Source organism: Callorhinus ursinus, unplaced genomic scaffold (genome assembly GCF_003265705.2).
Source record: "Callorhinus ursinus isolate GAN/ISIS: 27379988/994484 unplaced genomic scaffold, GSC_fseal_2.0 scaffold1, whole genome shotgun sequence".
In the NCBI taxonomy this organism is placed as follows: Eukaryota; Metazoa; Chordata; class Mammalia; order Carnivora; family Otariidae; genus Callorhinus; species Callorhinus ursinus.
In genome coordinates, this window is record NW_027397063.1 from 117,681,640 (window position 1) to 117,706,709 (window position 25,070).

General features: G+C 50.0%; 1 protein-coding gene across 2 annotated transcripts in view; it reads left to right on the top strand.

Annotated features, from left to right (window-relative positions):
• RAB6B (RAB6B, member RAS oncogene family) overlaps positions 1-24,837 on the top strand; it is a 58,049-nt gene extending 33,212 nt beyond the window's left edge. Inside the window, exons 3-8 of one of the 2 annotated variants that reach the window (XM_025870512.2) lie at positions 16,390-16,443; positions 16,642-16,747; positions 18,346-18,457; positions 19,497-19,590; positions 22,565-22,631; positions 24,170-24,837. In XM_025870512.2, the coding sequence (XP_025726297.1) occupies positions 16,390-16,443; positions 16,642-16,747; positions 18,346-18,457; positions 19,497-19,590; positions 22,565-22,631; positions 24,170-24,234 (498 nt within the window). In that variant the 3' untranslated portion in view covers positions 24,235-24,837. Of the gene's footprint in view, positions 1-16,389; positions 16,444-16,641; positions 16,748-18,345; positions 18,458-19,496; positions 19,591-22,564; positions 22,652-24,033; positions 24,088-24,169 lie in introns of those variants that run through there. The other variant, XM_073899857.1, reaches the window with a different exon arrangement.
• Positions 24,838-25,070: the final 233 nt, after the last annotated feature.

Sequence of the window (25,070 nt, forward strand, 5' to 3'; positions counted from 1 at the left end):
AGACCCTTGAGTGGTTGCGCAGAAGCTGGATTCCTGAAGCTCTAAGAACTGATGAGTCTTGTGGGTTGGAGTGTAGAAAGGAGGTGGAGGACCAGAGGGCCTCTCTCCACAGAATCTAAGATGCTGTGCATCTGCATGTAGTGTTCAGGTAACCGCCCAGCACCTGGGGGAGACAGGGATAGGATTTTCTGCCCCTGGTGGAGGTGGTCAGAGTGGGGTCACACATTCCCTTTTACCTCAGCTCTTTCTTTCTCCTTCAAAATGATTCTGCATGCAGAGGAGGCTTGGGGTCAGATCCCGGGTCTATCGCTTAGCTCAGAGACCCTGGACCAGCATCCTGCTTTCTTAGTGTTGCATTCTCTTTTAACCTGGAAATTATTTGGATAGGATTTAACCCCTATATCACCTAGACCAGTTGCCTCAAACTTTGGCAGTAAGAATGTGGTTAATTTGTATTTTGACCGTAGCTCACATCGGTCTTAAAGTCAGGATGATGGAAAATCATAGGGCAGAAGTACCGTTGACATAGATATGCATTACGATATACTATGTAGGGAAGCAGAACAGAATAAAAAGTCGCAGACACCAGCACCAGCCCTGCCACCAGCTGGGTTGATGGTGACGAGATGGCATGAACAAGAACTCGCTAACAGAGGGTCGGCCGGGCAACCGCGGGCCTCCCCACCATGCCTGTGCTTGCACCTGCGCAGTGCGTGGCAGCTCCACCAGAAGCTGCTGTGCTCGGACCTCGGACCCTGGTCCTCACTTAACTCTAGCGACAGGACGATTTATAGCGTGGAGTAAATGCCCCTGAGTGCCAGGCAGCTTGGCAAGATGACCCTGCCCTCAGAAGAGCCCCCTGGGGTACCACCAGTTCCCCCCGCCCCATGCTCCGTCTGGAAGTGATCTGGTTCTGGACTGAGGGCACACCTGCTCTTGCTCTGACATCTTGTCTTCCCCCCTGCTCCTGTCCTCTGCCCTTCCCGCCTCTCTTTTGTTGAGCATATACAAGTTAGGAATGGGGTCACCTCCTAGCACAGAAAGCTGCCTAGTGGTGGCTTGAGAAGAGGGGTTGAGGTTTTCCAGGTGCAAGCAGTCATGGCGGGAATGAGGCGGCACAGCTGCACAATCCTGCTGCCAAGCCTTGGGCTCTTGCGCTCACTCTGTTCCTCCTTCCGCTATGTGGGTTCCCACGTGCATGCAGGCTGGCTGTTACTGCCCCAGACATCACCTCTGCATTCAGGGCAGAAAGAGAAAGCAAGAGCTTCCCTGGAATGCCCTCCCCCCACCCCAGCAGACTGCAGCCCATGTCTTATTGGCCAGAATTGGGTCACCCCATCACCCTTAGCCTTTGGAGAGGATGGGAAAGCAGAAGGTCACTTTGACTGTCTGTAGGCAAGTAAGGGAGTAAGAGATGGCCAGTGGGTATTGGGTGAGTCCACCAGCAGCACCTGCTACCTTCTGTAAGTGCAAGGGATTCATGATGCTGTTCTGTGCTCCAGATATCAGCGGTCTGTCCTGTTCACTGGGTAGGTTACCCTTAGATGGCTCTTAGACACCCTCAAAAGTCCACCATTTGGAGCATCTCTGTCCCTGTTAAGGAGAGGGCTTTTGTGCTTGGAGCCTTTCGTGGCCCTCTGGGAAGCCTCCGAGGGAGTGTCAGGCCACACATCCCCGGGCGTCTGCGTGGCTTTTGAAGGGATTGACTGATTTTGCTGAAATTTAACCCCTTATTTCAAGTCAGAAGGTACGTACTGTTTGGTTGACCTTTCAGACCCCAGGAGATAAAAAAGAGCAATTGGTATAAAATACTTAAATTGGGTGGTGATGGGCACAAGCCACTCTCCACTGGGAGGAAAGTGGCCCCAGGACTGTGCAGACTTTGAAGCTGAAGTGGCTGAAAGAAGCCAGTGGCCTCCTGAGTCAGCATCCCCTCCCCCAGAGCACAGTGCTGAGCTGCTGGGGAGGACAGACCCTGCCCAGCATGTTTTCCACAGGCTGCTGCCTTCTTCCCCCACAGTGCCCACTTGCCAGTCTGAAGCCTTAAGTTTTGCCAGCCTTATTTGCATGCTAATTTGCATGACTGCCCTATACTCTCATCTGACAGCTTCATTGTCAAGGGCTTGTCCTGCCTAGCTGCTTTCTGCCACTTATGGATGCTTCCCCAGCCAAGGGCCAAGGCCTGGCCAAGGCTAGGAAGACACACATGCACTCCTTTTCATGATTTCTCTTCCTGAGAAGTCTTGAGTCAATTTATGCAAATCACCATGCAGACTTCCTTGTTTTATTTTATTACTTTATTACTGTGTCTTGTCAGAATGTGGATGCAAAATTACATTTCATAATAAATGCACATAGCAAAAAAGATTTCAACAAGTGCCTCAGGAAGCATCTCTTTTCTTGGGGATCCACTGGGCCGATGGCTGTCTTATGCAGAGAGAGGCGTGTAATGGACCATCGTTCTGCACTGTGTCTGAGCCCCCATTGACACTGTGTAACACCACCTTCAGAAGAAGGTCGATGGAGACATGGCTGGGAAATCTGTGTTTGTTAAGATTTCTCATATTTTGTATAAAATGAAATGCCTGCCATTTTTCATACACAGGGCAGTTTGGAAACATGATACTAAAGGAATAAGTAGTGGAGTGCAGAGTGCAGCCCAGCCTCCTGGGGAGGGCAGCAGGCAGCATAGCTGAGGAGGGGAGGGGAGGATCATGGATCATGGACTGGCAGGAGAGCCCAGCCCCCAAAATCAAGCCTGCTGCCCATGTGTCTTGGTATCCTCTTTGAATTCCTGTGGCATAGTTACCAGCAAGACTAATTTATTTATAAGAGGAAATGAAGTACTGAGAATGAATACTTTGACTCAGACTCCATGACAAGCTAGAAGAGAGATGTGGTCTCCTTTAGAACCCAGTCAGCCTTTTCTGAAGCCCTGGGAACACTAGTTTTTTAATAAGGGATGTTAACAGGGATTATAAGCACAAAGTTTCCTAGAGCCAGGAAGCTTGGCAAATGTTGGGTTCCGTGTAATTGTTCCTGTTTCTTTAGTGCGGGACTTCTCAGAGCCTTTACTGTGGAGTGTGTTTTATGGCTCTCCACTAGGAGCTAGAATATGCAGCCTTTCTCAGAAACACTTGATTACAGTTTACCTTTGTCCTGTAGGTCGCTGCATGGGGATGTATTTCCCATAGCCAGTTTAAGAAACGTGGGAGGGTCTTCTTTGCGGCGGGTTTCTACAGCTTCTCTCAGAAATCCTCTGGTCAGCTGGTCAGCCCTCATTTTTGTTTATGCAGAGTACCTATGTGTAGTCTAACTCATGTGATCTGCAGTCCTTGAAGGAGGCTACGATTATCCCCATTTTAGAGAGGAGATGCTTCCAATCCAGTGTTTTTCCAAAGCCCATCACAAGAGTACTCAGACCCTGTCAAAGCATTGGCAGAGGTCACTGAAAACAGCACATGATCCCAACCAGGTCCATTTGGTGAAGGTGGGGTACTCTGCTAGCAGCATCCTCTGGGACTGGCCATGGTCAGCCCAGGGAGGCGTTGAAGGAAGCCTACATTTGCTGGCAGAAATCTGCCCTTTCCTTCTCTCCAAGGGCCTGTGAAGGCTCCCGGTCACCTCAGCTTCTGAGCCTCCTGGCAGCACCAGGGCTGTGAGCATATCATGGATCTGGGCTTTACCTTCAAAGCAGAAGTGACCCTCTCCCCACCCCACACTCACCCACGCAAGCATAACACACCCATTCCTACCCACATACACATACTTGTACGTGCAAATGAATATGTAGTTGCATGCACACGTGTGTATCTCCGCTTGTCCATGGGTCTACCCATCCTTGTTCATCAGCACACACACCCCTTTGTGACATGTGCGGGCCTTCAAGAGGGAGTGTGGGTTGTGGTAGGTAAGAGGGAATCACTGAGGATTCTGCCTGGGTGGCTAATTGTTCTTCTTGCTTGGTGCCCCCTATCATCCTGTCAAATAATTTCTGTTGATCTGTTTTCACATTTGCTGTTTCATCTCATATGTGCCGTCAAGCCCATCAGTGATTTTAAAATTTCAGATATTTATTTTTCAGTTCTAAGTTTGTATTTGGTTCTCCTGTATAGTTTCTCTTTCTCTGCTGAGATTTTTTTTTAATCTGTGCCTTGGTTATGAGCATATTTCTCTATATATTTGAGCATAATCATATTAGCTACTTTAAACTGTTTGCTACCTTCAGTATCTGGGTCACCTCAACATTGGTCTCCACCTGTTCTCTTTTTTCTTGAATATGGTTTGCACTTCATATGCTCAGTAAATCAAGATTTATCCTACACGTTGTGATTAATACTGTGGCTTCTGTTTGTTCCTTTGGAAGAATATTTGTGGATCCAGATTCTCCATTCACTTCCCTGTAGTAGGCAACAAATTAAAGTCCTATCAGATTTGTTTGTTCTGTTTTGTTTTCCGATTTAGGTAGGCTGCTTGGGGTCGGCTTGGGTCCTTCAGAGATTTGGGCAGCTTTCATATGTAGAATTTGGAGTGCCCTCCCTGTGGCTTTCTCATGTTTAGGATTTCCCACATTTTCTGGCAGTTGTGGTAGCTTTGGGATCTGACTTGTTTCTCAAATAGTAGGACTGTGGGTTTCTTGCCAAATTTTAGCGACCCCTGAGCTCCAGCCAGGGCTGCCCTCAGGTGAGTCAGCAGTCATAATATAAACAGGAACTTCACCCAGGGCTGTTCCCGTTTTTTTAAGTTGACTCCCCTCCAGTTTCTACCTGCTTTTGGTCCCTTTGCAGTGCCTTCAGATAATTGTTCGTTGTATTCTGTTCAGAGTTTATAATAGCAATCTGCAAGCAGGTTGGTCTGATAGGAGCTCTGCCATGATGGAAATCAGAACTCTCCCATTCCCTCCATCTGGGCTTTTCTCCCCACATTTCCCATCCTCCACTACACCCCCATTTTCACCTGCTGGAAAGTTAGTATTCACTTGAGGACTTGCATATTTCCCTCATCTTGCCTCAGGAAATCAGAAGCAGGGTCCCCCTTCTCTTAGAGTCCTTCTCACCACACTGGTCCTTTCCATCCGTCAAGGACCACAGTTCTGTGTGCTAATCTTAGCTCCTCAGAAAGGTTGGAAGTGCAGGGATGGGTCTGAAACTCTGACTAGGCATTAACCATGTGGAGGAGCATTCCAGGGCAGGCAACAGCTGCTCATGGGCAGGGATGGGGGCTCGTTCAGCTCTGTGACCAACACATAGTAGGCATTCGAGGATGAGAAAGTGAGTATTACTTACTTGCAGTGCTTGCCAGAAAGGAGCTGCCCAGGGTCTGAGAGATGGGCTCCAGCTGGCAATGGTGTGGGGCCAACTGCTTGTGCCTTGTGTCTGGGAAAATGGATGATGCCAAGGAGCTAGAAATTTCCTGGCAACCAAGGCCCAGCCAAGGCCATCTTAAAAGTTCTTGTTTTTGCTCAGTCCTTAGAGAGCTGACTTTTGTTGTCCTTGTTAAAATGCAAATGCAGTTCCTCTTAGGTGGGCTCTGCTGAGCTATTATGGCTAATGACCCTAAGAGTCTGACAATAGGAAGCCAGACAGGATGTGACCCCTGTGCAAACCCAATGACAGCTTCAGGGGACAGTGACAGCTTCAGAAATGAAGGGATTTTGGGAAGCTGAGTAGTCAAAAGCAGAGGCTTTGCAGTAAGGGAGACCTGCATTCAAATCCTGCTTCTGCCACACAGGTCACCCGCGTGACCTTAGTTTCTGGAGGAGCCTTGGTTTCCTCATGAATAGCACCTTCTGTGTACATGGGCATCTCCCTCTGTCTCGCACCCCAGGTAGGGAGTCTGCCCCTCCTTCTGGATACCACAGCCTCCTCTGGCTGATTACAGCGCAAGCTCAGAGTCTTGGCAGTTGTTTGCAAAACTTCACTGCACAAATGAATTATCTGTAGGCTTATCTGGAATTCTGGTTCAAGACTGACACCCCAGAGATTGTGCCTCTGTGTGTCTGGGTGGGGCTCAGGCATCTGCAAGTTTAACAAGCTCCTGATGTGTTTCTGAAGCAAGTGGGCCATGTGCTACATGTTGAGAATCGCTGAATCACTGGCCAGTAGTAGAGACTGACCGGTATGAGAGCTTTCCAGTTTCATATAGAAACTGTTAAGTGAAGGGCCCTGAGGCCAACCGGAGGGCTCAGAAAATGACTTGCAGAATCTGGCTTGCAGAGGAGCTGAATCTGAATAGGTTTTAAAGAAAACCTTCCTCTGGGAGGAAGAACCTTCCAGAGGAGGGAACAGCATTAGATAAGGCACAGAAACACAAAGTGACTTGTGTGTGTGGTGTCTTGACCAGAGCATTATTATTAAAGTATAAAGTAAAAGCTGGACATGAGGGAAATGAGACCAGAGGAAGTGAAGGGCAGGCCCTGAACAGTTTATAGACCAAGTGAAGTGTTTAGACTATTTTCTAGGGACAGTGAGGGAATGAAGTGATCAGATTTATGTTTTGGAAAGATAACCCTGGTGCTGGATGACAGATGAGTTATAAGGGGAGAGCCTGAGGGCAGAGAGACCAGTCAGGAAGCTGTTGAGGTTATTCAGACAAAAGAAGTCTGAGGTCAGAACCCCGGGCAGTGCTGATGGGGATGCTGAGAATGGAGAGGCGAAATGCTCCAGGGGCAAAGTCATCAGCTCAGTGATTCTTCCGATTTGAGGGAGCGGACGAGAGAGCAGGTGAAGAGCAGCGACTCGGGAGGGCTTCCAGAGGCTTGGGCACCTGGGGTGGTGGAGGTGCCGTTGCTGGAGGGAGATGATGGGCTCCCTGTGGGACACACCGTGTCTAGTGAGATGTCTAGTAAACAGTCGGATACCTGGACCTGAGGCTCAGGACAGAGGAAAGGCCTGCGATGTAGACTGAAGCTGTGAGAGTAATGAGGTCTCCTGACACAGGACAGAGAACACCAAGCAACATTTTAGGAACAGAGAAAGGAAGAAGTTCCTAGAAGAGATCAGTGCAGTAAGGCACGTCAGGCACCCCGCACGATGGCTGGCAGAGGCTCAGTACTCGGGTGTTTCGTCACCGTTACCGTGCCTACCCCTGTTGTTGTATTAAAGGTAAACGCAGAGAGTCGAAGTGCTTTATACCTAATGCTGAAAAGTGAGATTTGAGGCCATCTTCTGAGAGAGAGCCACACTGAGGACGGAAGAACAGGGGAGCAGGTTATGACCTATCGCTGATATGGATGGAAGTTGGGAGGTGATTGAGGACAAGTCACATGTTTTTATATTTACGCATTGATTTACCATTTGCGGTGCTCTTCTATTCCTTCTTTAAAGATGCAAATTTCCATTCATAACATTTTCCTGTAGCCTAAAGCATTTCTTATAATTAGGGCCCACTGGTGACAGACTATCACAGCTTCCCCTTATCTGAAAATATTTTTCCTTCATTTCTGAACAAAAGTGACACTGGCCGTGGAATTGTGGGCTGACATGATGGTGGCGGTGATGCTGTTTCTTTTGGAACTTGAAAGATGCTTTTCCCCTGTCTTTTGTCTTCCATTGTTTCTGATGAGAAATCAATCATCATTCTTGGCATTATTCCCCTTGTGTATAATGTGTCTTTCTGTTTTCTGGCTGCTATCAAGGTTTTCTCTGTATTTTTGGTTTCAGCAGTTTGACTGTGACGTGCCCAGGTGTGGTTTTCTTTTATCGTGTTGTAGGTTCACTGAACTTCTTGGTACCATGGGTTGATGTTTCTAACCAAACCAGAGAAAATTTTAGCTATTATTGTTTCAGAAGTCTTTTTGCTGATTCTGTCTACTCTGTGGGACACCAATTGCATGTATAGCAGATCACTTGATACTGTCCTAGCAGTTCTGGAGACTGTTCATTTTTATTGTATCTTTTTTTTCTCTCTGTGCTCCAGTTTGAACAATTTATTTTAGCCTCTCTTCAAGTTCACTGACCTTTCTTCTGCAGCGTTCTAGCTGCTGTTAACACAAATCCTGTGCATTTTTAGTTCAGGTATTGTATTTTGTAGAGTTGAGGTTTTCAGTTTTTGTTCTTAGAATTTCCATATATCCCTCTTGAAATCCATCATTCATCTTTTCCTTTGTATTTGTAACATACTTTTAACAATTATTATGAAGTCTTTCTCTGCTCATCCAGCATCTGGTTCATTTGGGGTTCTGTTTTCTTGATTATGGCTTGAATTTCCTCCTCCTTCACATGTCTAAACCCTGTTTTATTGCGTAGTGGACATTGTGAAAACAGACATATCTTGGAGATACTGCAGGTTTGGTTCCAGACCGTAGCAGTAAAGTTGCGTATTCTGATAAAATGAAACAAGTGAATTTTTTGGTTTCCCAGTGAATATAAAAGTTATGTTTATACCACACCATAGTCTATTAAGCATATAATAACATTATGACTAAAAAAATAACATATGTACCTTACTTTAAAAAACTTTATTATTATAAAATACTGTCATCTAAGCTTTCAGCAAGTTGTAATCATTTTGCTGGTGGAGGGTCTTGCCTCAGTATTGGTGGCTGCTGACTGATCAGGATGGTGATTGCTGAAGGTTGAGTGGCTTTTAAAATAAGACAGCAATGAAGTTTGTCACAGCAATTGACTCTTTCACAAACGATTTCTCTGTAGCATGTGATGCTGTTTGATAGCATTTTTACCCACAGTAGAACTTCTTTCAGAATTGCAATCAGTCCTCTCAAATCCTGCTGCTGCTTTATCAACTAAGTTTATGAAAAATTCTCAGTCCTTTGTTGTCACTTCAACAGTCTTCACAGCATCTTCACCAGGAATAGATTCCATCTTAAGAAACCACTTTCTTTTCTCTTCCATAAGAAGCGAATCCTCATCTGTTCAAGTTGTATTGTGAGATTGCAGCAGTTCAGTCCCATCCTCAGGCTTCACTTCTAGATCTCTTGCTCCAGTTAACTTCCTCTGCTGAAGTCTTAAACCCTCCAAGTCATCCATGAGTGCTGGAATCAACTTCCAAACTCTTGTTAATGTTTATGTTTTGACCTCTTCCCATGAATCACAAACGTTCTTAATGGCATCTAGAATGGTGAATCCTTTCCAGAAGGTTTCAGTTCACTTTGTCCAGATCCATCAGGCGAACCGCAATCTCTGGCCGCTAGAGATTATGAAATGTATTTCTTTAATAATAAGACTTAAAAGTCAGAATTACAACTTGATCCATGGGCTGCAGGATGGTTGTTGTGTTAGCAGGCGCAAAAACAACATTAATCTCATCGTACGTCTCTGTCATAGCTCTTGGATGACTGGGTGCTTTGTTAATCGGCAATAATATTTTGAAAGGAATCCCTTTTTGCTGAGCAGTAAGTCTCAATAGTGGGCTTAAAATATTCAGTAAACCATGTTGTGAATAGATGTGCTGTCCTCCACGTTTTATTGTTGCATTTATAGAGCACAGGCAGAGCTTAATTCTTTAGGACCCTAGGATTTTGGAATAGTACATGAGCACTGGCTTCAACTTAAAGTGACCATCTGCACTGGCCCTTAACAAGGGAGTCCTGTCTTTTGGAGCTTTGAAGCCAGGCATTGACTTCTCCTCTCTAGCTATGAAAGTCCTAGGGGTACCTAGTTGGCTTAGTTGGTTAAGCATCTGCCTTCAGCTCAGGTCATGATTTCAGGGTCCTGGGATCGAGTCCTGCATCAGACTCCCTGCTCAGTGGGGAGCCTGCTTCTCCCTCTCCCTCTGTCCCTCCCCACTGCTCATGCTCTCTCCCTCTCTCCAATCAATCAATCAATCGTTAGCTAGCTATGAAAGTCCTAGACGGCATCTTCTTCTAGCATAAGGCTGTTTTGTCTACACTGAAAATCTGTTACTTAGCGCATCCTCCTTCATTGGTTATCTTAGCTCGATCTTCTGGATCACTTGCTGTAGCTTCTACATCAGCACTTGCTGCTTCACCTTGCACTTTGACGTTATGAAGATGGCTTCTTCCCTTAAACCTGTGCTGGCTTCAGACTTTTCTTCTGCAGCTTTCTCACCTCTCAGTGTTCATAGAATTCAAGAGAGTCAGGGCCTTGCTCTGGATGAGGCTTTGGCTTAAGGGAATATTGTGGCTGGTTTGATCTTCCATTCAGACCACTAACACTTTCTCCATATCAGCAATATGGCTGTTTTCTTATTGCCCATGTGTTCACTGGAATAGCACTCTTAATTTCCTTCAAGAACTTTTCCTTTGTGTTCACAACGTGGCTAACCGTGTGGTGCAAGAGGCCTACCTTTCAACCTATCTCAGCTTTCGACATTCTTCCTCACTAAGCTGAATCATTTCTAGCTTTAGATTTAAAGTGAGAGATGGGCAGCTCTTCCTTTCACATGAACCCTTAGAGGCCATTGTGGGTTATTCATTGGCCTGATTTCCATATTGTTGTGTCTCAGGGAATAGGGAGGCCTGAGGCAAGGGAGGGATTGAAGAATGGCCAGTTGGTGGAATAGTCAGAATACACACAACATTTATGGATTAAGTTCGCTGTCTTACATGAGTGCAGTTCATGGCACTCCAAATCAATAATAGTAGTATCACCAAAGGTCACTGATCACAGATGACCACAAAAAAATGTAATAATGATGAAAATTTTGAAATATTATGAGAATTATCAAAATGTGACAGACACAAAGTGAGCAAACGCTGTTGGAAAAATGGCCCCAATAGACTTGCTCTACACGGAGTTCCCACAGACCTTCAATTTGTGAAAAACAGTTATCTGCAAAGTACCATAAAGTGAAGCATAGTAACATGAGGTGTGCCTGTAATAAGTTGTAGAGATTCTTGGATTCTGTTACCTTCCTCTGAAGAGTGTTGAGTTTTATTTTAATAGGCAGTTAAATTGTGGACAGCTTATCTTTTTTGGGAGGCGGGGGCAGGGATTATTTACCATGTTTAAGTTTTGTTAAGAGAAGTCACTTTGGGTTTTTCCTTCAGTCCTCTGGTGTGACCCTCAGTCCTGAGATGAAACCCAGCCCTTCTGGGTTTCCCATGGAAAGCCTGAGGTGTTTACCAAGTCCTTCTAACTTATAGGACAAGGAAGGTACCTCAGGGGAAAAAATTGGTTAAATGTCAGATCTCACTTTGTTCTCTTCCTTCCTTCGGAGATTGTAACCCCTCCATTTTCTGCCAGCTTTTGATCACTCTTCAGTGCTTAAAAATTATTTCTTGTATTTTCCACAGTTTATAATAGTTATCTGTGGGAGGGTTAACTTGATAGAAACTACTCAGCCATTATTGGAAACTAAACATAGGAATATATTTTTGGGCCGAGCTGATGGTTCAGCCATTCCCAGGGACAATGCCTGTGCTTTGGCAAGAATCTGTACAGCCATGGAAAGGTTTGCTGTGGCTCAGTGGCCTAGCTTGGTGGGGACAGAGTGGTCCAGTTAAGGAACCAGATGTCTCTCTGATGTGGAAGAAGCATGGAAGTGGGACTAAAGGTGGGAGAGAGCTGGAGAGGGAGAAGGTTGGCCTCTTCCAGACGCTTTCCTCAGTACCATTCATGTGGTCAGGCTTTTGTGAGGAGCGATGGAGATAAAGTATGTGGGCCTCAGTAATGGCGTTTATGGTTGTGGAGGCCACTGAGTTGAGCTTTGCCAAGGCTTGATCTAAATAGCACAATTCTTGTCATCTGGTGACTTCTCAGTCCTCCATGGAAGCAGAAGTGGCTTGTGCCCACATGAGGTAGATTGGGGTTGTCATTGTTACAAGAATGTCAAGAATTCTTATCACCATAACCGTCCATGTTGCCTATCTTTGAAGGATATGTTTCTCCATGGTTCTTTGGTCTATTGGTTAGACTATTGTTCGTCTGTGTTAAAAGAAACCCAAACTAACAGTAGCTTAAGCAAAATAGAAGTTTCATTCACTTTCACACAACAGTCTGGGTATAAGCAGTCTAGGGTATTGAGGTGGCTTGCCTGGGTCAGAGACTCAGGCTTCCTCCATCTGGTGGCTCTGTCATCACTCCTATATCATCTTCATCTGGATGGGCCAGTGTGACTCACCACCACCTGTCTTCATTCTAAGCCGCAGGAAAGGGAAAGAGGGCAGCTGTGAGCATGTCCCCCACCCCCCATGAAGGACCCATCCCAGAAGATGCCTACATCACCTTCACATCCCACTGGCCAGAATTTAGCCACCTACCTGCAAAGGAAGTTGGGAAATCCCATCTTCATTTGGGACAGCCATTGAGCCATGTACACATCTAGAATCCTATTACAGTAGAAAGGGACACCATATCGGGGATAGCCAGCAGTCCCTGCCACCAATCCTGAGGTCACACACCCGGTTTTCAGCTCCAGGGTCACTTTACTGAAGGAGCTTGGCGCTCCCTGGGAAGCGCATGGAGCACTGATGAAGTGAGAGATTTCCACCTGGTCTGCACATTTCTCCTTAAGGGTAGGAAAAGATGAGGACTGTCACGCTTCATCCATTAGTGAATGTTGTGTGACTGAAGCCACTTGTCGATTCCAGACTTGTTCCCCAGTGACTACACCACATAGGAAAGGTGTGCCAAGCTGGGGTAGAAGGAGCCCAAGTGATATGAAGCTTTCAGTGCTGACCCTTGCAGCTCTGCCCCTGACTCGTAAAGTCACACCAGGCATGCCCTTTAGCTTCCCTAGTCTTTCATCTCCAAAGTGAGCGGCTGGATTGGGTTATGTCTAAGGTGTGTGTCTAGCACCCATGTTCTAGAATTGTGAGATGCCTCGACACTCCACAACTTTGCATTAAAGCAGGTTTCTGGGGGGCATACAGCCACTTTAACTCCTTTGTGGAATGAGTTGGGGGGTCCGAATATACATGAACATGCTTGCAGACCGCCTGGGACCTGCAGACATGGGTTTTTCTATTTCCTCAGGCTTCCCTGGGTTGTGGGTTTTTGTAATCAGAAGTCGCAGCACAGTTTCCCATACAGTTAAGCTTATTTTTAATCTTATATTTTTGTTTATTCTGTTTCTGCTTTTAGAACTATTACACGTTTATTGTAGAAAAAAGAGGAAATTATAATGAAGGAAGCAAAAAAAAAGAATTTGCCCAGAATGCCATTATTCACATTCGTGTTATTAAGGCTTAGTGTATTCCCTTCATTTTAGTATCTAAGAAAAGATGAAAAATACTTCTCTTACTTCAGCTCATCACATTGGGATCACACTATACATGATGTTTACAGCCTGCTTTTTTTCACTTGATGACCCTTTCCTCAAATCCTTAAATATTTTTCAAGAACATGATTTATTTATTTATTCATTTTTGTATTAATGAGCATTTTTAATTTATTTTTTTATTATGTTAATCACCATACGTTACATCATTAGTTTTTGATGTAGTGTTCCATGATTCATTGTTTGGTATAACACCCAGTGCTCCGCGCAGAACGTGCCCTCCTTAATACCCATCACCAGGCTAACCCATCCCCCCACCCCCCTCCCCTCTAGAACCCTCAGTTTGTTTCTCAGAGTCCATAGTCTCTCATGGTTTGTCTCCCCCTCCGATTTCCCCCCCTTCATTTTTCCCTTCCTGCTATCTTCTTCTCCTTCTTCTTCTTCTTCTTCTTTTTTAATTAACATATATTGTATTATTTGTTTCAGAGGCACAGGTCTATGATTCAACAGTCTTGCACAATTCACAGCACTCACCATAGCACATACCCTCCCCAATGTCTATCACCCAGCCACCCCATCCCTCCCACCCCCCACCACTCCAGCAACCCTCAGTTTGTTTCCTGAGATTAAGAATTCCTCATATCAGTGAGTCATATGATACATGTCTTTCTCTGATTGACTTATTTTGCTCAGTATAATACCCTCTAGTTCCATCCACATCATTGCAAATGGCAAGATTTCATTCCTTGTAATGGCTGCATAATATTCCATTGTGTATATATACCACATCTTCTTTATCCATTCATCTGTCGATGGACATCTTGGCTCTGTCCACGGTTTGGCTATTGTGGACATTGCTGCTATAAACATTGGGGTGCACGTACCCCTTCAGATCCCTACATTTGTATCTTTGGGGTAAATACCCAGTAGTGCAATTGCTGGGTCATATGGTAGCTCTATTTTCAACTGTTTGAGGAACCTCCATACTGTTTTCCAGAGTGGTTGCACCAGCTTGCATTCCCACCAACAGTGGAGGAGGGTTCCCCTTTCTCCGCATCCCCGCCAACATCTGTCGTTTCCTGACTTGTTAATTTTAGCCATTCTGACTGGTGTGAGGTGGTATCTCATTGAGGTTTTGATTTGGATTTCCCTGATGCCGAGCGATGTTGAGCACTTTTTCATGTGTCTGTTGGCCATTTGGATGTCTTTGCAGAAATGTCTGTTCAAGTCTTCTGCCCATTTCTTGATTGGATCATTTGTTCTTTGGGTGTGGAGTTTAAGAAGTTTGTATAGATTTTGGATACTAGCCCTTTATCCGATATGTCGTTTGCAGATATCTTCTCCCATTCTATCGGTTGTCTTTTGGTTTTGTTGACTGTTTCTTCTGCTGTGCAAAAGCTTCTTATCTCGATGAAGTCCCAGTAGTTCATTTTTGCCCTTTGGTGATATTTCTAGGAAGAAGTTGCTGTGGCTGAGGTCGAAGAGGTTGCTGCCTGTGTTCTCCTTTAGGATGTTGATGGACTCCTGTCTCACATTTAGGTCTTTCAACCATTTTGAGTGTATTTCTGTGTGTGTTGTAAGGAAATGGTCCAGTTTCATTCTTCAGCATGTGGCTGTCCAATTTTCCCAACATCATTTGTTGAAGAGACTGTCTTTTTTCCACTGGACATTCTTTCCTGCTTTGTCGAAGATGAGTTGACCATAGAGTTGAGGGTCCATTTCTGGGCTCTGTGTTCTGTTCCACTGATCTGTGTGTCTGTTTTTGTGCCAGTACCATACTGTCTTGATGATGACAGCTTTGTAATAGAGCTGGAAGTCCAGAATTGTGATGCTGCCAGCTTTGCTTTTCCTTTTCAACATTCCTTTGGCTATTCGGGGGTCTCTTCTGGTTCCATACAAATTTTAGGATGATTTGCTCCATTTCTTGGAAAAAAGTGGATGGTATTTTGATGGGGATTGCATTGAATGTGTAGATTGCTCTAGGTAGCATTGACATCTTCACAATATTTGTTCTTCCAATCCATGAGCATGGAACATTTTTCCATTTCTTTGTGTCTTCCTCAATTTCTTTCATGAGTATTTTATAGTTTTCTGAGTACAGATTTTTTGCCTCTTTGGTTAGATTTATTCCTAGGTATCTTATGGTTTTGGGTACAATTGTAAATGGGATCGACTCCTTAATTTCTCTTTCTTCTGTACTGTTGTTGGTGTATAGGAATGCCACTGATTTCTGTGCATTGATTTTATATCCTGCCACTTTACTGAATTCCTGTATGAGTTCTAGCAGTTTGGGGGTGGAGTCATGATTTTAAATGGCTGCCAAGGATTCTGATCACATGGGTGTGCCACGCTGTACTTAATCAGTGTCCTAGATGTTCAGGCTATGTCTGAGTCTTCATTATTATTAACTGCATAGCAGTGACATCTCCATTTCACACCAACAGCATCTTAGCTCCTATCATAGGAGGGCTGTGGCTCCTATCATGCTGTGGGCAGGTGAGCCCAGAGAGGTTAGGTGGCCTGCCCAAGGTCACACAGTGAGTGGTGGGTCCTGGCCATCTGGCCACAAGGCTGACTGCACCGTGCCCAGCTGCCTTCCCCAGTGCCAGGAAAGAGTGCACAGGTATGGCCTAGGTGTGCTGGGGACAGTTGGCTCCTAATATGTTGCTTTGGGTAGGAAAGGGTCACTGTGATTTCCCAGGAAGATGCTGCTCTGGGTGGTTTGTGATGGCCCTGAGGAAGCCCAGCTGGTCTCTGCTGCCCACACAGCAGCAAGCTGCCCTGCTCTCCACCCTGCCCCTGCCTGCCGGGGGCAGTGAGGAACTCGAGCCTGGGTATCCGAATTCCAGCAGCCTCGCAGGGAGGCTGTGAGGGTGGGAGCGAGTGAGGTCAAGCAGGCTTGGGCAGGGAGACGAGGCCTCCACCTGAGGAGGGCAGGAGATACACTTGCCAGTGGCCTTGACCCTGGGGAAGCTCCTCACCTGGTTCTCCTGTCCCCTTCACAAAGCCCTTTTGTACCTCCCTGAAAACCTGTCCTCACCCTTACTTGGCTCCAGCCCACTTCCTCTGAGGGACATGACCGGGTTCACTGTTGAGCGTGGGGGTCAGGCAGGGACAGCAGAGCAGGACTTGCCTTAGGCTTGGCGTGGGTGTCCCTCTCTTAGTGGCTATCACTGTCTGGATTGCTGAGCTTTTGCCCCTTTGCCTGAGACTTTTCAGTTTTAACCTTTCCATGTTTTTCTCTAATAGGCCACCATTGGGATTGACTTCTTGTCAAAAACCATGTACTTGGAGGATCGTACGGTGAGTGCCTGACTTTAGAACGAGAAGCACAGGGAGGGCTCCTTTGGACTTACCAGCTGGAGCCTTTAGCTGGGCACCACTGAGAGAGCCCCTGCCTACCGCAGAGCTGGCAGAGGCCGCGTCACAGGGCCAGGGCCCTCCTCCAGCCCCCACTCCACCAGGAGGATTACACTGACGCCCCTGCCCTCCTTGTGACAGGTGCGGCTGCAGCTCTGGGACACAGCCGGCCAAGAGAGGTTCCGCAGCCTGATTCCCAGCTACATCCGGGACTCCACCGTGGCTGTGGTGGTGTACGACATCACAAGTGAGTGTGGGTCCTGGCTGCCAGAGGGAGGGTGGCTCACAGGCTCCAGGGCCTGTGTGTGTGTGTGTGTGTGTGTGTGCACTTACATAGGTGCACACGGCACGTGTGTGCACACGTGCATGCTGTGGATGCTTGTCTTTTGACTGCAAGAAGACAGGTCCTTGGTGGTGGGGGGGTGAGCTGCCTTCAAACACCAGCATGTTTTCCACCTTCCCCCACCCTCCTGTGACAGGCCTAGGTGTATGGGATTGAGCTGGCCCTGCCCAGAGCAGGGGGCTGTGTGTAGAGGTGAGCAGAGGTGAGGCTGGCCCTGCTGCCACCCCTCCATGCCCTCCTTGGCCCTGACGGCCAGAAAGACCCCTATGGAGTGACTTGTGTGTGTTTATGTGTCAGGAAGGGAGAAGACACTGGTGTCTGGGCCAGCTGTGACCCAGCAGCCATTGTTTTGTCAGCCAGCATCCCGGCTCCTCCTAGGCTCTCCTGGGAGGGGAGGCCAAGCAGGTCTGGAGAGCCACACCGTGTGGCTCTTCTGGCCAGGGCAAGTTCTTGAGAGAACTGCACAGCCCTGAGGAAGACTCATCATGGGGGTAGGGGGAGGGGCTGGTGCAGAGCCTCAGCTGCCCAGGCAGGTGTCACAGAACACACCTGGTAAGCCCTTGTGCTGTGGTCACAGCTGTGGTGGGAGGACACCCTGGGTGCTGTCCACAGCACCGAAATCACATGGGGAGGCTTCGAGCCCACTGCCCCTGGCTCTGCCCATCTCCCCTTTCCACGCCTCCCTCTGACCGTGGGCCCCCCACACACCTTGAGTACAGGTGGGAGCTGGGCCCTTCAGCCTGGGTTCATGCAGCCTGACGTGAGCAGGAGGGAGAGCAGGCTGGGGGAAACTGAGGCTTCCTGGGATAGGCTCCCTCTCCTCCCCTCGGGCGTGTGGGCTGCTGAGTGCTGGGCATTGCCCTGCTACCACTCCCCAAGGTCTGTCACATCTTCTGACTGAGGAGAGGGCTGCCCTGAAATGGCCTTACTTCTTGTGCTGTTGTCTCTCTTGGGGCCACCTTGCCCCTCCTCTTACTTGCAGATCCTGAGTGTTCTCCTTGGAAACTCTCGTCTTGACCGAGCGCCACCCCCCCTCAGTGTGAGGCCACTGTGTAGGGCCCTCCTACCCCAGGAGCTGCTCTGGTCCCCCACCAGCATACACACGTGCACACACGTTTCCAAGCTCAGCCAACTCCAGTGCACCCATTTCTCACACTCTGCTCTGAGCCCCCTAAGTCAGGTCTGATTCTCAGGTGGGCCCCTAAAACCACTAGTCTATGTAGCAAATCATGACAGTGACCTTCAAACAGGGTGACCCCCCCCCAACCCAGGGGGTGGTTCAGCAACATGAGGGTCTCTCCAGGGCCGTGGGGCAGGAGCTCCACAGACACACATGCTCCCCCGCTCCACACCCCCCGCTAGAAGGCCCGGACTCACTGGTCGGGTGTAAGGATGCACAGTGCCCCTCCCTCCTGCTCATGGTCTCATGCTCCCTCCCACCTTTGCCCTTTACCTGCTCAGGCTGACTCTCACTCTGTTGTCTCCTCGCCTTTCACCTCCAGATCTCAACTCCTTCCAGCAGACCTCTAAGTGGATCGACGATGTCAGGACAGAGAGGGGCAGCGATGTTATCATCATGCTGGTGGGCAACAAGACGGACCTGGCCGACAAGAGGTAGGTGTGAGGGTGCAAGGTGCAGCATGCTGGCAGGCCCGGCCCACCCTCCACTCCCCTGCAGCTGGGATGCGTAGATGGTGAGTCTGTGCTTCCGACCTCTCCCCATATATCTGAGGAAGGCCCCCTGGGGACACTGGAGGCTTTGAGAGCACCTGGCAGACCCTTGCCCACAGCGGCTCAGCTCTGAAGCCCCACCTTCCACTGTCTGCAAGGGCGCGCCTCTGCGAGAGGTCTGCATGGAGCCCTGTGCGCCCGGCCCCACACAGCAGTGTGCGGTCTGGGGCCCGGCCGTGGCCACAGCGCAACTGCAGACAGCAGTCCCTCGGGCCCTCATTGGCTTCTGCTTCTGCTTTGTGTCTCTGCCCCCACGAAATGCCTGTGCCGGGATAAGGTTCTGATCCCCAGGTGTGAACGTGCAGAATTTCCTCTTTGCTGTGCCTCCAGTGCACAGACAGGGCTGACTCAGGTGCCGCCTGCATCCATTCATCCACTTATCTCATGGGACCGGGCTTGGTCAGATAAAGCAACAGGTCTGGACTGCTGGCCTCCTGGAGTGTACTCTGACCATCTACAGAATTATCTGACTTAGAGTCTGCTTCATTAGAGTCCTGTCCTTGAAGTAAGGGAAATGGGACTCAAAGCCCAGTTCTTTTGCTAAGTACCTCTCAGTACAACCTGGAGGCAGTCACTTTTAACCTCACTGTCCTCCTGTGGAGAAGGGGACTGATGACACCACCTGAGAGGCGCTGTGTGGTTCAAAGTACTTTCTAGACACAGGTGCATGGGACAGTTCTGTTGATTGTTGGGAAGGTCCACCGCCTGCCACAGGGCCTGCTCCTGAGCTGGGAGGCACCATGGAAGAGAAATGGGGGGGAAGCTGGTGTCCTGCTGTGGCCCCGTGCCCTTCATCCTGGACGGGGGCCCTGGATCCGAGCCCTGTCCTCAGGGTTGACTCGGGGCCTAGGCCCTCCTAATCTCAGGCTGCTCCCCCCGCCTCTACGGGGCGGCTCATTTTCCCGTCTCCCCTCACTCACAGGCAGATAACCATCGAGGAGGGAGAGCAGCGCGCCAAAGAACTGAGCGTCATGTTCATCGAGACCAGCGCAAAGACCGGCTACAACGTGAAGCAGGTAGGACGCACCTGGCGCTGATCCTCGCCAGCCTGGCCAAGGGGCCACGTGTGGCTTCCTGCCCGGTCAGTCACGGGCCCGGCTCCAACTTGCCCTGAGGGGCTAGTGACCAGGTTGGGGCAAGCAACCAGAGCACCATGAACCCCACCTAATGGGAAACGAGCTAATCCTAGAGCTGAGAAAGCACGAGGGAGGGTAAGAGCACTCACTCTCCGGGCGTGTCCGGAGCATGTCATCCTTAGCCACCACACAGCAACCAGTCGCATGGCCCCGTAACATGCTGGGTAACCAGCCACTAACTTCCTGCTGAGAGCAGCAGTATCTCCCTAGCATCTTACCTCACTTGGGATAGGGGTGCGGGAAATTCAGTCCGACTAGCATTTGGGGGTTCATGCCTTGCGCTTGGCAAGTGCTCAGGGCTGCGGAGGGCCAGGCGAGCTTGGAGGGAGGAGCCCGCCTGGTGTTGTTGGAGCTTGCAGTGTGGCGGGGGAGAGGGGGCAGGAGGCCCGGGGAATCAGGATGGTCAGAGAAGCCGTTGAGGAGGTTACGGCCGAGCCTCGCCGCCAGGGGCTTCCCTAGGTCCACGGACCCCCAAGGATGGGAGTCCACAGGTGAGCAGACTTGGGTCGGAAAGAGCCACCCCTCCATCTTCACGCACCTCTGACGGCCCTTCAGCCCCTCCTTCAGCCGTGAATGCAGGCAGCAGGACTCTGTGCTGGTGGTGGCACCCGTGGCTTGATCACAGTACAGATCCCCGCCATTTTCTTGTCCCCTCGCGGTGTTACAGGTCTCTTGGCCTTTACGTGCGTCACCACACCAGTTCGCTGGGTGGGCGGTGGGGGGGAGCTGTGTGACTTGACCTGCGGCTGGAAACACAGATGCTGCTGCGTAACCAACTGGTGTCTTCAAAGATTTTCAAGCGTATTTCAATTCTGAATGGTTTCCTCCGCACTCCTGCGTCACTGACTTCACACACTTATGAGGAGCCCATAGGCTCAGCAGACGTGCCAGAGAGGTCTCTGGTTCGCAAAAGGTTAGGAGCCCCTGCCGTCAAGGAAGAGAGGGCTTGAAGAGGTGAAGAGGGAGGGTGTTCCAGACAAAGGGTAACGCCTGAGCAAAGGTGCGGCAGGAGGGGTGCTGTGGCATGGGGAGGGGACTCCGAGTGTGGAGCATGGCTTGGTGGGGGTCGGGGGGGCCCCTTCTGCTCAGCCGCCCCGAGCAGAGCCTGGGAGCGCTACACAAGCTGCCCATCAGCTCTTGGCCTGGATACAGTGAAGGTTCACCCGACAGGGGCAGTGCCCGTGGCATTGGGGAAGGTGGCAGAGGAGCGGAGAGACAGAATGAGGGGCCCCATAGCCCCCAGGCCTCATTGTCTTCCTCCCCAATTAGAGCGCCCTCAGCATGGCTCTGCTCACACCCATGCCCTTCCCAGTGCTGCTCCGGTGTCTCTGAGAGCAGGAGCTACCTGTCCCTGGAGGCACATAGGAGGCACTGGGTTGCTGCTTTGTGTGGCCCTGATGGCAAGTCCCGCCTCCCGGAAGCAGTGGGCAGCAGTCCATAAGGCAGGTAGCTTCTGCCCTAGTGGTCAGGGGCAGGGAGACACCGATGCCTCCCTTTTCAGAATGCTTTGGAACCCAGGTGTTGGTCTAAGCAGGAATTAAATGTGGTCAGTTCAAACTCTGTGGCTCAGAGGAGGAGTCTTCATGCCGTGCACACTCCTGGACTCTTAAGCCTGATCGTATCTGCTCTCAGAGCCCCACATGTGACCCCGGGAGTTTCCTTCTAACTGGCAGTTTGGCCACTGGCAGAGGCTGTGACCGTTTTTACAGACAGGCAGGCAGAGCAGGGCTGCCTGGGGCAAGGCCATGAAGGAAAGCTCAGGAGTGACCTGGCCCCCTCCACCCTGGCTCACTTCTTTCTGCCCCACTTCGGAACCCCATCTGTATCCTTCCCACATCCCATACCCTACCAGGCCCACCAGTGACTTCCCCACTCAGGCCCTCACCACCTTTGGCCCTGTCACTCAGCCTGGGTGCTCCTGGGCTCTAGGGTGAGAGCATGAACAAGACACGCCCTCCTTAGCTCAAGGAGTCCCCAAAGTTGGAGTATATGGGGAGAGAGGGGGTGTTCAGAATCTTCTGGTGCCTTATACTTGTGTTTTGTACTTGTCACCTCCTAGGTTCCATGTCTGCCCTGCCTGACATCCCCGCCTACCCCTGCCCCAGTGTGCACGCATGCATGCACACACCACACAGGTCTCCCCGTGCGCTTACACAGACTTACACAGAAACCGCACATGAGCACACACTCTACACACAATCCCCCCACTCACACAAATTCACACACACACACACACACACCGCACATCCACATCTTCCACACATACACCTCTACACACAACGTACACATCACACTAACACCCACACCCAACAAACCCACAGCATCACATTCACAGTCCTGTGTGCTTATTCTCTTGGAAATCTCTCCTTCCAATGTGACTGCGCCGCCCTGGCTCCCAGCACCCTGCTGCCTCGGTGCCTGTGGACCCGCAGGACCCCCATGAGGAGAGGGTCATTTGTTTCAAGGGCAGGTCAAAAGTTGCTTCCCCAGACCTGGTCCCCACACAGGCAGTGGAACAGAAGCCCGCCTAAGGGCTTGCCTCCCGGGGCCTAGAGCATTTTGTGCACCGGGGTAGGTCCCTTACAGTCGGCATGACCTGTGCTCAGCTCCTGGTGACCCGTGGTCAGCCTGCCTAGGTGAGAGGCCTGTCAGGGCCCAGACCTGTGACAGGCCCTAGGGGCAAGGGAGAGAGAAGTTAGGTGCAGCCCCTGCCCTCCAGGGCACAGTTAGCAGGACAGACAAGAGAACAAGGCCCCCGGTCAGGACGAGAAGAGGCAAGAGGGTGGAGACAGAGTGGGGGGGGGGCCGGGAGGATGGGGCCAGGGGCTCATGCTGCGTCTCCCCCTCTCTCCAGCTCTTCCGACGTGTGGCGTCAGCTCTGCCTGGAATGGAGAATGTCCAGGAGAAAAGCAAAGAAGGGAGTATCCTTTTCCTTTGATAAGTGAGTGAAAGATGTGCTGGAGAAGGCATTTGTCCATTGACGTATTCACTTAGTACTTTTGAACAGCGGGCGAGCCCACGCCTGGTCTCCAGCCCATCCTTCCCTGCTGAGGAGTATGGTGTGGGCCCTCCTCTGGACTGGGACAAGGCTGAACTCCAAGGGCTCTAAGACCTCGTCCAGCTCGAACAGTCTAAGTTTCTATTTCCAAATCATTGAGGGGTACCAGATGGATGTGAATGACCATGTGGGGCGGGGAGTGAGAAATAGTTAACTGCCCATGTTCGCAGTGAGCATCACTTTGTATTTCATGGGTACCAGTAGACCCTCCACTGCATGGAAGGTTTCTGTACACCCAGAACACGGTTCAGCCTAGTCTCCACAAGACCGTTTCCCCCACAGATACCTCCTCCCGTGTCCTGCCCGCTCCCTGGGCCCGGCCCTGCACAGCCCCAGAGCGCCCACTGCTCTGTGGGACAGGGTCTGCGGCCACTCGCACAGCCTGCCCTAAACCTCAGACCGCACCCAAGCTGAGAGGTTCAGAGAGGTAGTCTGGCCCAGTGGGAAGGAAGGCAGTTGTTTGTTTATACTCTGCCATGTTACCAAAAAAAATGTGTTCATGTATATATACACAAGAGAAAAATGTTATTTGTGTAGGTGTAGGGAAAATAAAAATAGGGGAAGTCGGAAAGTCATACTCAAAATATATGCCATGGCCAGAGTGGCAAGGAGGGAAAATGGGGTCTTTAGAAGCCTGGCTCTTTATAGTACGTAAAGCCAAAAAGAGTCTCTCGCATAGTCCTTAAACAGGGGCCACGGAAACACGTAGGACGGCCACAGCAGGCCCCACAGCAGCGCCCCCTGTGCATCCACCCCGTCTGCCACCCAGTGCCGCCCCACAGCGGGCCCAGGGGGCGCAGCAGCCTGGCTGGGCATTCTGAACCCGTTCCTCGGGTGGTTCTGACGGGTACTCCTCCACCCACAGTCCCCAGCGCGCCCGTGGGAGGGGCTGGAGGCCTTTCCCAGAGCTGTGGCTTCCCCTCAGCAGCATCCTCGGAGTCTAAGTGACACACCCTGACTAGAGCTCGAGGGGTCACCGTGGCTGCGACTGGCTAGGGCAGGGCCCCCCCTAGGCCTGGGCTCAGACATGGGAGTCCATGGGTGGCCAGCAGGCCGTCCACTTCCAGTGCACTTGAGGACAGGACTGACTGCTGACAAGGCTGGGGCCCTGGTTACTGGGAAAGCTTCTGAGGAAGGGCCTGTTGTGCCCGTGTTTCCGCGGTCATCCCACAGCCCAAGGCCGGCTTTGCTTTGGGTGGGGGAGGGGGAGGGGTTGTGGGAAAAAGAGCGGTGGGAGCTGGTGACCCTGCGTCCTTCCTCCCCAGGCCCAGCAAAGACCGGAGTCCCTAGGCATTGGTGCAAGGACGGAGCACCTGCACAGGGCAGCTGAGGGGTGCCCAGGGACAGGAGCCAGGGTGGCAGCTTCTTGGCAGTCATCTTCCTTAGCCCGGCCCCCTGCAGTGATCGACATCAAGCTGGACAAGCCCCAGGAGCCCCCAGCCAGCGAGGGAGGCTGCTCCTGCTAATATGCAGCCTGCCCGGCCGGCTTCCTTTGACACTACTCGCTTGTTGTGTTGCTTCCTATTGGTTAGCTTCCTAAGGGGGGGTGGGAAAGGAGCTTATCAGGATGGGAGGATTTTTCTTTTCTCTCTGTCTCTGGGAGTGGGGGGGGTGGGGAGGGAGGCTGGGCATCAGGGATCACGTCACTCTTAACAGCTGTTACTTAAACAACTATTTTTTGGTTTGGTTGTAATATATTGTACTTTATTAAGATTGCCAAAAACTGTTGAAATTAAAAAAAAATTTAAATCATGTGTATACAACTTTTTGCCAGATAAAAATGTAGTCATTTTTATTTGAAAGATGTGCTTTTTGTTTTTGTATATTTGTAAACTTACAGAGAACCTTTTCCACACACTTCCTCCTTCCTGCCCTCTTTGAATGGTTCATCACCTCTGCCCTCCTTCCACCCCAACCTGATAAATTACAATTAATGGGGCAACTTAATTAGGCTCCAATCCCAGGCCCCACCCACCAAACAGGCCCTACCTGGGTAAATCAAACACTGAACAAAGCAGCCTCTAAAGAGGCAACTTTCAAGTCTGTCCTCCTTCCGTGGCCAGAGTGGGACATCACCCATGGCCCTGAGCTGAATTAAGGCCTTGTGGATGGCAGGGAGCCCAGCGGGAGGCCTTACTGGAATTACTCCTGCCTCTCCCTTCCCCTCCCTGACAAGCCTTGAAGGGGTGGAGGGCACTTGCCACAGGCAGCCTGTGTCCTCTGTGGCCCCCTCAGTGACTGGCAGAGCAAGAGGTCATCGGAAGGAAGGACGGGGTGCTGTTGGCAACTGTGGGCTTGTACA